The sequence below is a fragment of the Sorex fumeus genome, unplaced genomic scaffold (genome assembly GCF_029834395.1).
Source record: "Sorex fumeus unplaced genomic scaffold, SorFum_2.1 ptg000028l, whole genome shotgun sequence".
Taxonomy (NCBI): Eukaryota; Metazoa; Chordata; class Mammalia; order Eulipotyphla; family Soricidae; genus Sorex; species Sorex fumeus.
In genome coordinates, this window is record NW_026606085.1 from 15,005,102 (window position 1) to 15,020,027 (window position 14,926).

Here is a 14,926-nt window from a genome sequence, read left to right on the forward strand (position 1 = left end):
CCCTGAGTACAGAGCCAGGAGTAACCCCCAAGTACCACTGGGTATAGCTCAAAAACAAAACATAAAATTATTTATACTATCCAAAGACAATTTCTTTTCTTTCTAAGAGGTTAGAGTTTATTGTACAGTTCAAATAGAAAAGGGGAAAGACAACTTTTTTTTCTTTTTTTGTTATCCTTTCCCCAGCATCAACACTGTTATGAGAAAGTTTTACTCCCATTGAGTCAAAGAGTTGGGAGAAGTCCAGAAGTATTTTAAAAAGCTATCCTTGGGCTGGAGTACAGGCCCAGACAGAGGCTCCAGGAATAGGCCCACAGCCATATTCCTTTCAAAGGCCTCTGGGGCATTCCACACTTGGGATTTTTACATTTCCCTTAATGAGAGAAATGAATCTGTCACCAGCCTCTGGACTGGCCAGTCTCAGACTATGCATCTTTTTTTTTTCTTTTTGGGTCACACCCTGCGATGCTCATGCACTCAGAAATTACTCCTGGCGATGCTCGGGGGTCCATATGGGATGCTGGGAATCAAACCCGGGTCGGCCGGGTCGGCCATGTTGGCTGCATGCAAGGCAAACGCCCTACCTGCTGTGCTATGGCTCCAGCCCCTCAGACTTTGCATCTTGGATGGGGAAGTCGTCCCTATTTCCCATGCTAGAGGATACTTTCTGGAGAGCTTTATGAAGCATTACATAAAGCATAACTCCATAAGTGATAAACTGTAGCACTGCACTGTAGCACTATCATCCCGCTGTTCATCAATTTGCTCAAGCAGGCACAGGTCTCCATTGGGAGACTTGATACTGTTTTTGGTATATCGAATATGCTACTGCCCCAGGCCTCTACTCCTTCTAGAATCCATTTCTTTCTTTATTTAAAGAGTTAATCTATTTCACAAAAATTCTGTCACAAATCCTTTCTATTGTTGCTGTTATTTTGGAGGTGAGTATATGTAGCTGTGCTCAGGGCTTCCACCAGGGTTCATTTCTGCAGTGCTCAGGGAACCATCTGCAGCACCGGGAGCCAAATCAGGGTTAGTCTGGTGCAAGGCCAGCACATTGTGCCTTAACCCCGGCACATTCTCTCTGCCTGCCACAAATCCTCTTTTCATTGACTGATTGATTCATTTTTTTTGAGTGGGGGTAGTTTTTTATTTAATGGAACTCACTCAGAATGAGATGGGAAGAGTGAAAGAGAGAATATGAGAATATGGGTTTCTCCAGAGTGGAAGCAAGCAAGCAAAGAAATATGGAGACAAGCCTACAAGATATGTATCCAAGGGAGAACATGGGCTTGAAGCCTCTTATCACTCAATGTCTGTAAGCTCTGACTCCTTGTCATATTGACTCCTTGTCATTTCGAGTCTTAGTACATTTATTTTTTCTCTTTTTTTTTTTAGTTAGTAAAAAGTGGTATGACCCTGGAAAAACCAAAATTTTTAAGAACCAATTTTTTAGCTCGGTTGAATTTCTCCACTTGTTCTCTGTTTCACCATTTCTGTTCCTTACAAGATGTTTGGTTTGGTTTGTTCTGTGGACTGTTTTCCTATCTTCTAAAATGGAAAATTGAAACACTGACTATTAGCCTTTTAACTTTTTAATAATTATAACTAAGGGTCTAGCTTTCCCACTAAACATTGTTTTAGTTGTATCTGATAAGTTTTAACATGTTTTTATCTTAATATTATCCTCTAAATGTTATCTAATTTCCACTGTAATGTTACCTTGGGCCTAAAATTTTTGTTTATGTTTCGTTTGGGGGACACACCAGCACTGTTCAGAGATTACCCCTGGCTTTATATTCAGGGATCACTGTTGGTGGGGTATGGGTACCACATGGGGTGCCAGGGATTGAATTGGGATCGGCCCCATGAAAGGGAAAAATGCCTTCCCTCTGTACTATCCTGCTCCCCAACATTCTTTAGAAATGCATTGCATATATAGATCTCTAACTTAACATTACCACAGTCAGAGAATTTACTCTGAAAATATCCCAGAATATAATCACTTTTAGTATATGTGCAATGAGTACTTGAAAAGAATATATTATCACTATTCAGTGTTTTTATGAATGTATTTTCACTTTTCTTCAGGTTTTATTTATTTTGCTTTTTTGGGTCACACCCGGTGATGCACAGGGGTCACTCCTGGCTCTGCACTCAGGAATTACTCCTGGCAGTGCTTAGGGAAACATATGGGATGCTGGGGATTGAACCCAGGTTGGCTGCGTGCAAGACAAATGCCCTACCCGCTATACTGTCACTCCAGCCCCTTCAGGTTTCCTTATAGATTTTGTTTTGTTTGTTTTTAAATTTTTATTAGTGAAACGCCATGAGGTACAGTTGTAGACTTATAAATTTTTGTGCTTGGGTTTCAGTTATACAATGATGGAGTACCCATCCCTCTACCAGTGCCCATTCTCTTATAGGTTGTTTTTAACTGTATGAAGCACTAAACAATTCACAGAATGATCTCTCCCCAATGTGGGATATGAAGAAACAGAATGGGGAAAAACAAATGCCCAAAGACAGCAAACTGAGGACTCATATTCAGCAGGGAGGGTGGGTAACATTATAAATATTGTTACTTCCTCTTTCTTATTTTCCCTGAACTCTTGGCGTTCACTCTATTAATAACCATCACTATCATCACCATCACTATAATCATGGTAGTAATTGGCAAGATTTACTATGATTTTCCTAAATGCCAGCTAAGCATTTCACAAGTATTTATCTACTTAATTCTATTACCGACTTAGAAAGTTGCAAATATCTGAATAGACATCTCACCAAAGACGATGTACAGATGGTAAATAAGCATATGAAATTAGGGAACTGCACATCATATGTAATTAGGGAATTGCAATTAAAACAATGAGATATACATCTAACAGAATTACCAAAATCCCAAACACTTGACAACATCAAACACCAGTGAGGATAAAGAACAATAAAAATGTCCATTCACTGCTAGTGCTATATAAAGCAGTATGACCATTTTCGATGTATTTAGCATTCTTATAAAATTAAACACACTCATACTAGATGATTCAGTAAGTGTTCCTTGATATTTGCACAAAGAAATGGAAAATGTCCTCACAATGCCGGCACATGGCTGTTTATAGCAATTTTATTCATAACCGCCAAGCTTGAAAACCACCAACGTGAATGGATAAACTGTGGTACATCTAAACAAAGGAATTACTATTTAGCATACTAAAAAAAAGTTATCAAGTTTAAAAGGGCACTATAGGAACTTTAACTAAGTAAAGTAGTCTAATATGAAAAATCTACAAGAAAGTTATTGGATGACATTCTGAAACCTTGAAACCAATAAAGACAGTAAAGAGATGAGTGATCTATGGGGCTGGAAGAGGAATGGAGTACACAGAAAAAAACAAAGAATTTTCAGAGCAGGAAAACTATGTCACTGTCACTGTCCTCCTGTTGTTCATCGATTTGCTCGAGCGGGCCCAGTAACATTGTGAGACTTGTTACTGTGTTTGGCATATCGAATACGTCATGGGTAGCTTGCTAGGCTCTTCTGTGAGGGCGAGATACTCTCGGTAGCTTGCCAGGTTCTCCAATAGGGGTGGAGGAATCGAACTTGGCTCGGCCGGGCTGGCTGCGTGCAAGGCAAACGCCCTACCCGCAGTGCTACCACTTCAGCCCAGGAAAACTATAATGGTGGATATGTCATTATACATTTGTCCAAACTTATAAATGAACAATATCAAAAATGAACCCTAGGGGGCTGGAATGACAGGACAGCAGGTAGGACTCTGCTCTTTCACACAGCTGACCTGGGTTCCATCCACTGCACCCCACAGGGTCCCCAGAGCCCCACTACATGTAATCCCTGAGCAGAGTCAGGAGTATTCACTGAGCACCACCAGATGTGTCCATAAAAGAAAGAAAGAAAAAAAGAGTGACCCATGACATACATCAACTATGAACTTACAGTGATAATGATGTGCCAACATGGGTTATCAGTTATAACAATGTCGCATCACTGTGGCACAGGATGATAGTGGCAGAGATAGTTCATGTGTACGGGAGGGAGAAAAATGGGAATTTTCCACAGGTTTCTGCTTTACTGTAAATCTATAACTGTTAAATTTGCCTATTTGTCAAAAATAACCCTGTATAATTAATAAAAATCACTTGGGGTGAGAAAGCTAGTGCAGGGGTTAAGGTGCTTGGCTGGTATGCAGATAACCCTGGTTCAATTCATGGCACCACATGGTCCTTCAAGCCTCACCAGTATGGATCTGAAGGCCCTCGGTACTGCTGGGGTGGCCTGGGTAATCTCTGGCACTGCAGGGTCTGAAGGGCCTCACTTACAAGTACAAGTACATTGTACCACTGAACCCACAGACCTAGAATCACCAGGAATGGACACAGGGCCCTCTGCGTATCGCTTAGGAGGCCTTGCCCCCACCAAAAAATACCTCTTTACCAACTTGTAATATCCTACCACATTAGAAAAATAAATTGTTTTCAACTATAGTTAGAAAAAGCAAAACCAATGCCTGATTATTTCTAAGTTTCCAAAATCATCTTAACAGATGAAGGCTCTCAGTGAAGATCAAAAGAACTTACTTTTCAACTTTCTTCTTAAGTTCTTTTTGCCTCTGTTGTTCCTTTACTTGTTCCCTTTCAATATCCATAAAAAGCCGTCTAAATCTCAGGAACTGCTTTTGACGCTAAAGGAAAGAAGTTAAAATAGTTAAAATTCTGCTCTCAGAGAACTTTTCATGCAAGGAAAATATTCTTGTACCACTGACAAAAAAACTATATGATACAGAAGCTGCATGGAAATTAATCCTTAGTTTCCTTCCTTCTGTTTAAGTGACTCAGGATCTCACATACAGTAACAATTCACCTTTCCAAGCATATAACTAGTAGATGCTGCTGACAAACCAGAGAAAGAAATACTGTTAGTTTGCCCTTGGAATTATCCCTTGCCAACATATTTGAGGAAATGATTACACTTGGTATCATAAACATATACTTACTTATGTATATTTTCCCTGTATTCTCAAGTAGTCAGTGCCAAAGAGGTTGAGAAACAGAGAATGTGAGAGGTATTTTAAAACAGACCAACAGCCACTTTATTTCAAACTAAAACCACACTACACTAGCCTAATCTGGTGGAGAAATGTGGGGCCTCCTACTTTTAAAAGGGCAGAAACAAAACCCAGTGGTGCTCTCCCCGTGTGTTTGACCTGCTTCCTCTCTGGAGTCATACCACTGGCACTGGCAGACACGACTTTGCCACTGACTAACTTTTGCCTTTTTGATAAAAATTATTCATCATGTCACAAATGGCTGTATATTTTAAAAAACTGAAGCTCCAAATCGACCTTTTTCAAATGCTAACTCAGTGTATTTCATTTGTATCCAGACATCCGCATTTTGAAAACATTTCCACCTCTGATTCTGTTCCATGGTCCAAACTGAAAACTATTAATTTAAACTAAATTCAGATTTTATAGTTCTTTTTTAAGCCACAAATGAAGGGCCAGAGAGATAATACAGAGGGTAAGGCACTTGCCTTGTACACGGCTGACCCAGGTTTGATAGCCGGCACCCCACATGGTTCCCCAAGCCCCGCCAGGTGTGGTCCCTGAGCGCAGAGCAAGGAGTAAGCCCTGAGCACCAAAACAAACAAACAAAAGGCATAAATTAAAACTCTTTTTTAAACTATGTTATGGGAAAATATACACTCTCTAGAGAAAATTACTAATATCAGATCTTTGATTTCACATTAAAAAAACACAAAAACAAAAACAAAAAATTAAATCCTAGACACTTAGAAAAGATACTCAACATATTATAATAACTCAAGCAAATTCATTGCCTCTATCTATAAAATCTGTGGTACCAGTTCTTAATGTGCTAGAATATAACAGGTTTCAAATTTCCCTTCCTGCTACTATAGGATAAGTGATATCCAAAGCATTATCATTACACACCTCTTTCTTGTCTTCTTGATCTACTCCAGACTGAAATGCCAGAGAAGTTTGAAATTCTGAGTTCAGTCCTGACTGACCATCTTCATAAACCTATTAGAAAGTTCAGTTACAGGGACAAAATTGTCAAAAGTTAATCAACAAATTAAAAATGCATTAATATTGCAATTAAATAAACAAATATGAATTAAAATATTGATACTTGAAATATAAGACCTCCTTTAACAGAAATACATTAAAACATGGTTATGGTTTATGTAAAGGGTCTCATAGAAATTTCACCCCCTAAAAGCAGTAATTTGATATTAGCTAATACCACGCCTGCAGAAATCCCAGGAATAATGAGAACTGAGAACAAACCTTTATTAGGATATTGTTAGGTCATTTATTTGCGTTAGATAAAAATCTGAAAGTGTAACACAGCAAAAAGCTAAACCTGGGGGCTGTAGAGATCGTATAGCAAATAGGGCTCTTGCTTTGCACATGGCCGACCTGGGTTTGATTCCCCAGCATCCCATATGGTCCCCTAAGCCTTCCAGGAATGATCCCTTAGCAGAGAACCTAAGCATAACCGGATTTAACTCCACAGCCCTCAAAAAAGGCTGAATCTCAGGTTCCCCAATCTATCTGCCCTTTTCAGAAAAAAAAATTTACACAGCAAACTCGACAATGGAAATCTACCTTCAGACAAACCAACAGGAAGCACAGCACCCCCAAGTGTTCCTCCCTGACTCCCCCACCCATCACCATCATTCCAGTGACCCTCCTCAAGGGGTGGGGTCACCTGCTTCAGGAACCGCTGGGCTGATCCATGTCTCTGGAATTTTTGAGGGTTTTCTTTTTTGATTACTTTTGCTACTCTAAAAATGAAATTATATTTTCTGCTTTCAAGACAGGCTGGAGTGATAGCACAGCGGGTAGGGCATTTGCCTTGCACGCAGCCGACCCAGGTTCTATTCCTTTGTCCCTCTCGGAGACTGGCAAGCTACCAAGAGTACCCCACCCACACAGTAAAGCCTGGCAAGCTACCCGTGATATATTCGATATGCCAAAAACAGTAGCAAGAAGTTTCACAATGGAGACTTTACTGGTGCCCACTCGAGCAAATTGATGAACAATGGGAGGACAGTGCTACATTGCTTTCGAAACAGTAATAAAATCCTGACTTCCAACACTACTAAAGGAGTAAGCCACTGTGGGTCCCCTTTTCTCACCAACAAGTAAAAAATGCAGCCCCAGGGATCTGGAGAGAAAAGGGCACGGGCATCTTTAAGAGGAGCCAACTCCCCAAGAGGCTCCTATAACTCTGCAGATAAACTGGCACAAATCCCAGAAACAGCCATGAGAGGGGCAGGCACAGCGCAGAGCTCAAGAAGCAGAGTGAGGGATCTGGGGCTCAACTGCCACCAAGGCCACTACCGCAAAGGGGAGATGGAATCTAAGACTCAAGTGAACTAGGCGGCGACCTCCTAGAACAAAGGCGACCTTTCTCAGGAACCAGTCTCATAACACAGCACCCGAAATGGGAACAGAAGAGAAGGTGACAAGGAAAAAACACAACATGGGTGCAGAGAGAGAAGTTTCCCCGAGAGAAGGAGCATATAAGAATGGCAGCACTTCCACAAGAAGAAAACATCCAACCCCATCACAAAATGGGGCAATGAAATGAACAGAAACTTTCTCAAAGAAGAAATCCGAATGGCAAAAAAGCACATGAGAAAATGCTCTACATCATTAATCATCAGGGAGATGCAGATCAAAACCACAATGACATACCATCTCACACCTCAGAGACTGGCCCATATTCAAAAGAACAAAAGCAACCGATGCTGGCGCGGATGTGGCGAGAAAGGGACCCTCCTTCACTGTTGGTGGGAATATCGACTGGTTCAGCCCTTCTGGAAAACAGTATGGACGATTCTCAAAAAATTAGAAATTGAGCTCCCATTTGACCCAGCAATACCACTCCTGGGAATATATCCCAGAGAGGCAAAAATGTATAGTCGAAGTGACATCTGCACTTGTTTGTTCATTGCAGCACTCTTTACAATAGCCAGAAACTGGAAGAAACCTGAATGCCCAAGAAGAGATGACCGGTTAAAGAAACTTTGGTACATGTACACAATGGAGTACTATGTAGCTGTTAGAAAAGATGAAGTCGTGAAATTTACATACAAGTGGTACAACATGGAAAGTATCATGCTAAGTGAAATGAGTCAGAAAGAGAGGGATAGACATAGAAAGATTGCATTCATCTGGGGGATATAAAGTAACAAAATATGAGATTAATACCCAAGAATAGCTGAGATCAGCACCAGGAGGATTACTCCATAGCTTAGAGGCCAGCCGGGCATTCTAGGGGAAAGGGCAGCTCAGATAGAGAAGGGAGCACCAAATAAAGGCTGTTTGGAGGATCCTCCCAGGAGGGGAGATGCATGTCGAAAGTAGACTATGGACTGAACATGTTTGCCACTCAATGCCTCTTTTGCAGACCACAACACCCAAAAGGAGAGAGAGAACACAAGGGATTGCCCTGCCACAGAGGCAGGGTGGGATGGGGGAATGGGGGTGGGAGGGATATTATCCATGGTGGTGGAAAATGGGCACTGGTGGAGGGATGGGTATTTGATCATTGTATAATCGAAACCCAAGCACAGAAAATTGTAAATCTACAACTGTACCTCATGGTGTTTTACTAATAATAATAAAAAAAAATGGCAGCACAGTCCGTGGCTGAGCTCGTGACTGCAGGAAAGCTTCCCTTTTCATGACAGAGTCCAAGAAAAAAATGGGACCTCGGCAGGGGGTTACAGAGTGTGGGTGGGTTAGAATGAGCAGGGAGGCCATGGCAGAGGAAACTGACAAGACTCAGAAAAATGATGCTGCTACTAAGCGGCAGCTATGGTCAACTGGAGCCAGGGAAAAAGAACATGGCCTAAATCTGTACTTGGAATGTGTTTTCCTCACAGGCTGGATGATTTGGAGGTCATTTCTTTTATAAGAGGAAGAACTGACTGAAGATTCTCAGTGCTGACACGTCAGGAGATGATAAGCAGCTCAGTCCAGCGAGGCTGTACAGACTACAGTGAGGGCAGGTGCCCATCCTCTATGCTCGGTCAGCGTCCTGTGCATCCTTACCAGTGACTTGCATTGCTTTGTAACAATCTGCTATGTGTCAGTTTCCTATCAAATTGGAGTTCTGTGTGTTGTTCAAGCTGCATCTGTGATATTTAAGACATAACTAAGAGCTAGTATCTAATAGGGGTCTCGGCAAATGCTCTGAGTGATTCATTCATTCAAAAGATATTTAGCAAGAGACTCCCAGGTATGAGGCCCTGTGCTGTTTACGCCCTGGGAACCAAAATAGGTGTGTAGTTCTCCCTCCACGAGGGTTACAGATTCCCAGAAAACAAAGAAATCATTCCAAGACTGTGTAGTGAGAAGGAAATGAACAAGGTGGGGAAGAAAGAGAAGAGGAGAGACCTCTGCTTGATAAGGTGGTCGAAGGCACTTTTTCTAAGTTGACAGAATGATGTAGGCGAAAGGTAGGGAACAAGAAGGCTTTCATTCTGTAAAGAAAAGAGGGATATATCCAAGTGTCAAAAACACACCTCAAAGAGATTGAAGGCTGGAAGGAGCCTCAACAGCTCAGGACACACAGAAACAACAAGAGTGAAACATGACAATACCACAACCTTACACTCCCAAACAAGCATCACGGCAAAGCTACAAGTTAGTGCCTAATAAACCTCAGCCCAAATCCTGCTTCCTGCCTTCAGGCCTCCTCCTCTTTCTGGTATTTGTTTTGCTCTAATTATAATCATAGAGATTTTTCTCTTTCAAATGCCCACCAAATGCTCGCCTGAGGTTGTGTTTTGGGTGCAGGGGTGGGCAATATCATGATATTCAGAGGTCGCTCCCAACAGTGCCCGTGGGGCCAGTGCCAGGGATCAGGGTTCCCACAGGTGAAGCATGCACCCCAAGTCTTTGGTCCTCCTTCCCAGCCATAAATCTAGAAATCAGCCCAACAGGTAAAATGCTCCTGGAATAAACCAGACCCCAGTTAAGCCAGGGAGAAATCTTGGTAGGAGAGGGTATTTTATCTTCTTAGAAACCCCTACAGAGGGGGCTGGAACGATAGTACAGTGGGTAGGGTGTTTGCCTTGCACGCAGCCAAGCCAGATTTGATTTCCAGCATCTCATATGGTCCCCCGAGCACCACCAGGAGTAATTCCTGAGTGCAAAGCCAGGAGTAACCCCTGAGAATCACCGGGTGTGACCCAAAAAGCAAAAAAAAAAAAAAAAAAAAAAAACCCTAGATACTAATTGAGCTTACCCAAATTAAGGCAATATAACAATAAGCTGGAGCACAAACTCTATTTCTTGGTGATTCTATTTCTTAAACTCAACCAACTTATTCATGGAAATGTCTCTGAATCTCCACAGAGATTTATATTCAGATTGGACATGGGGCCCAAAACCTATGCTCCCTCACGCTCAAAAACTACTGGTTTCTTCTTTCAAGAGACAAAGACCAACAGAAATATACCTTTTTAAAAAAAAAACACAGAAAAAAAAACCAGAGTTTTCCCAATAAGCAACAAGAGTCCCCTATGACATTCTAGATTTTAATGAGAGCCCTAGAGTAATACTGGGTTGGGATTGACTGAAAATACTACAATGTAAGAATCTGCTTTTTCTTTGCCAAATACTACTACTTGGATTGTATGCATGCTCTACCTGTGTTCTTCGGGAAGTTCCTTTCTGTATCTTTGGTGGAAGATGCTCAGAGCCATCTGGAAGCAAGCCCTCTTTCCATCTTTCAGCTGTCCCAACAGATGGTTGCTTTGTGGGTTGTAAGTTCTATAAGATACAAAAGCAGGGGCCGGAGAGAGAGTACAGTGGTAAGAAACTGGCTTTGCATGCAGCCAACCCAGGTTCAATCTGGGTATCATGTATGGTTCTCTGAGTACTTGGCCAGGAGTAGCCAAGAACAGGGAGGGGAGAAGAGGAGGAGGGAGAAGAGGAGACACACACAAAAAAACATTTACCCAATTGTGTGAGTGGTAGTTTAAAGATGCTGGCTACTTAAAATAAGAGAAAGAGAAAGAAAGAGAGAGAAAAGAGAGATGCCTGCCACAGAGACAGGTGGGGGTGGGGGTGGCTTGGAGAGGTGGGAGAGAAAGTGGGGCCAGTGGTGCTGGGAAATTACACTGGTGGATGGATGGGTGCTGGAACACTGTATGACTGAAACCCAGTCATGAATAGCTTTGTAATGCTCTATCTCACGGTGATTCAATAAAATAAAAAATTAAAAAAGATACTGGCTACAGTGATAGCTCTGGGATCATTTAACAGGGCAGATGGGCTTGCTCTTCATGCCCGTGGTCTCTTGTGAATACATACCTCACTTGTTTTTCTGATACCGTTTGCCTATTTCCATTCTGGAGGAGCCTGTGTTCTCTCTTGAACACATATATCCTTATTTCTCTCCTCTCAAATATTTCTGAGCAAGTTTTGTTCAATAAAAATGACTTTGCTTCACTTTATATAATGAAAAATAAGGGCCTTGTATAGCGAGTAGGGTGCTTGCTTTGCATGCAGCTGACCCAGGTTCAATCCCTGGCATCCCATACAGTCTCCCAAGCACCTCCAGGTATAATTGCTGAGTGCAGAGTCAGGAGTAATACCTAAGCATTGCCAGGTGTGGCCCCCCAAAAATAAATAAAATTAATAAACAGGGCAAAATAACTGACACACTGTGGCATAAAAGTAGTCATTTTACTTCTTGTCACAATCATAGACCATAACTATACTTAGAAAAGCATGTTCTTTCATTGATGAAACATGAATAGCACTATCTTGTTTTATATATAGTATGAAGCCAAGAATTAAATGAGAGAATGAATAAAAAGTTCTAAGATCATTTGGACAATGGTTACATATTTAACAATATAATCTGACGTTATGGACAGTGTCAGTCAAAGATATCAGCCCTCAGAAGCTTTGCTCACTCTCAGGGGTGATTTACTTCTTCTTGGGGTTTATTTTTTTTCTATTTTTGGGTCACACCCAGCGATACTCTGGGGTTACTCCTGGCTCTGCACTCAGGAATTACTTCTGGTGGTGCTTGGGGATAGAGGGGATCGAACCCGGGTCGGCCGTGTGCATGGCAAACACCCTACCTACCCGCTATACTATTGCTCCGGCCTGATTTACTTCTTCTTATACATATTCTCCCGCTGTCTTACACTGTCACTGACTAGATCCAGGATTTTATGTTAAGCACATTTTCAGTAATCTAGAAATAACTCTTTTTTCTATCTCTCACTGTCATATCGTGGTACAGGTGCTAACGGCAATGTATACACAGAACATCAATGGTCCCAGCAGAGAAGCAGCACACTAGGGCAACAGAAACCCTCCATGGGTGAGGCTTGAAGCATAGACTAGATCCCAGTGTCTGTTCTACCACAGAACAAGAGGATGTTGTGTCTCTACTATTATCTCAGAAGCTATCCCCATGCAGCCCTGTGTTCCTGATGTGCAAAGCCAGGCAACTGAGTCATTTCTCTGGCCCTTACTCCTTACTATAAATGTCTCTACCTACTATTAGTGTGTGCCAAGTTCTTGAATATTGGCCCAAACGTGCTCCTAGCCTTCCAGATGGCCCTCTTTCAACAGCCCATCTCTCAGTACTTGAAGGTTTCTTGATATGTGTGTCCTAAAGAAACAACAAAAAAACCAACGGTTAAAGCAGAGATGATGGGTTCCTGACAGAATTGGAAACTTGAAGCAACAATCTCCAAATGATACAAAGGGAAAATCACATAGTATAGAGAGGGCTATGTGTGTATGCATCCAGTATAAAATTTCCAAATCTCAAAGTAGAAAAAGCATTGTAAGTAATATTAAGATACATATCGTGTGGCTTCATAATTTGAGAATACTGCGGCTAGAGTGATAGCACAGCAGGTAGGGCGTTTGCCTTGCACACGGCCGACCCGGGTTCAAATCCCAGCATTCCATATGGTCCTCTGAGCACCACCAGGAGTAATTCCTGAGTGCAAAGCCAGGAGTAACCCCTGAGCACCGCTAGGTGTGACCCCCCCAAAACAAAAACAAAACAAAACAAAAACCCATAAATTAAGAATACTTTAAAAATCATATTATTTAGAATTTTTGTTTTGGTTCTATGCAATTTATTTAGCCATGCAATATATTTTTGTGTTTTTGTTTGTATGGAATAATGCCTGATGCTGGGATCGCTCCTGGTAATTAGTGCTCAAGGAACATGAGGTACCAGGGGCCAAATTGAAGCCTCCCGCATTAGTCACACACTTGGAGGATAGTAAGGCAACATCAGAGGAATATTTTCATACTTTTGGTAGTATTGTCCCAAGGTAAAACCAGTTTGCACCAATTCCATAGTTTTTCCTGCTTGACCATCCCTGCGAACCCAGAAACAGATGTGGAGTGGTGACGTGAGAAAGGTGCTGATCCCACAAACAGCTTTTTTTGTTCCCATCAGAAATGGTGTGCAAGCTGCCTGCCTGCCTGGTTTTGGTCTACTTCAGCTGACAAAGAATAGAATCACTTTCATAATTATAAAATTTACTAAGTTCAAGGCTTTGCATCTAAGAATTCACTATGAATTCATCAATATTATATATATTATTATGTCTCTTGTTTAAACCAAATGAGAGATAGACTTCTTTAGATTCAGCATATTTTAAAATAACTTAACTCTGATTCTGCGTTACCCACACACATCCAGTTGGACCAGTGCCAGGCCAAGTACTCCGCAATCAAATTCCTGTTACTACTTGAAAACATAATCCTGCTATGTTTGCTCTGCCCATTTTCTAGAGGTTTACTCTCTGGATTTCAGATCTAACATACTGATGACTTCCAGCAGCAAGTCCTCTTCTCTTATCTCTCATAAGAGGTAATAGTTGTTTGAGAACTGTGTTATAAAGAAGCAACAAAAAACAGAAAACCAATGGTCTAACCAGACTACATGCAAATCAGAATACTGCTGACTTCAGTGAGAACTCCCAGGAAAATGAGCCAGGTGGGGATCCTTGTTCGGATACATTCTGATTTGAATCGAACCGTTACACATTTAGCTCAGCTTTGCAGACCGTGATATTTATTCCCAAACCCTGTGTAAAAGAATAGTCGACAAATCTCTTCTCCATTGTTCATCCGGCGACAGTGTGCTGATGGTATGACTGTGTGCTCCCACACAGGTGTGGCATAATCTTAGAAAATTTGAAGAGTTTGGTTACACAGTAAGAATATGAAAGTGATTTATCTGCCATCAGAATGACAGAAATGACTTAACTGATAGAGCCAACTAGGTTGAAGTGTTCTGCACCTGATTCTGTATTTCACATTACCAGTTACTAAGAATGTACAAAATCCAGTTATTTCATTTGCTATTTATTTTGTCCTACCTGATCTCTGAAGAAGGCAAGGTTCTGGTGCTGAGGAGAGAGATACTGATAATTAGATGGGGAAAAGCCTCTCTGTGGTTCCTTGAAGCGTACTTTCTACAAGAGAAAAACAAGAACTATAAATTGTCCAGCAGGACTAAGATGACAGCAGTATTTTAGGCTTTATTGAGAGCCTTATGCTATTTTCAAACACAGAATACAGTGTGATATTATGGAATAATACTTTAGTAAAAACCATACTTCAGCAGCTCTGAAGTCTAGGTAAGGAAGTACTTATAAGTTCCAAGTCAAATCATAAACATTTCTGTTCCTGCACTTCTCTCTCCTCTTTCTGGCCTACCTTGTCCCTGGTGAAAGCCTCATCTCCATGACCATGTGGGAAATCCTGATGGGCATCCAAAGGAAGAGCCTCTCTTCCTCGCCTACCTATCAAGATTGGCGCTGGCTGCCTTACACATGCTGTCTGAAAAAGAGCAAGCACAAAACATTAACTGT

At 41.5% G+C, this 14,926-nt stretch overlaps 1 protein-coding gene across 1 annotated transcript in view; it reads right to left on the reverse strand.

Moving 5' to 3' along the window:
* Positions 1–14,926, reverse strand: part of CCDC15 (coiled-coil domain containing 15) — a 58,864-nt gene that overhangs the window by 14,983 nt on the left and 28,955 nt on the right. Inside the window, exons 10-15 of the mRNA XM_056114820.1 lie at positions 14,772–14,894; positions 14,432–14,527; positions 12,583–12,696; positions 10,713–10,835; positions 5,976–6,065; positions 4,600–4,703 (exon numbers count right to left, since the gene is read on the reverse strand). Of these exons, the coding sequence (XP_055970795.1) occupies positions 4,600–4,703; positions 5,976–6,065; positions 10,713–10,835; positions 12,583–12,696; positions 14,432–14,527; positions 14,772–14,894 (650 nt within the window). The remainder of the gene's footprint in view (positions 1–4,599; positions 4,704–5,975; positions 6,066–10,712; positions 10,836–12,582; positions 12,697–14,431; positions 14,528–14,771; positions 14,895–14,926) is intronic.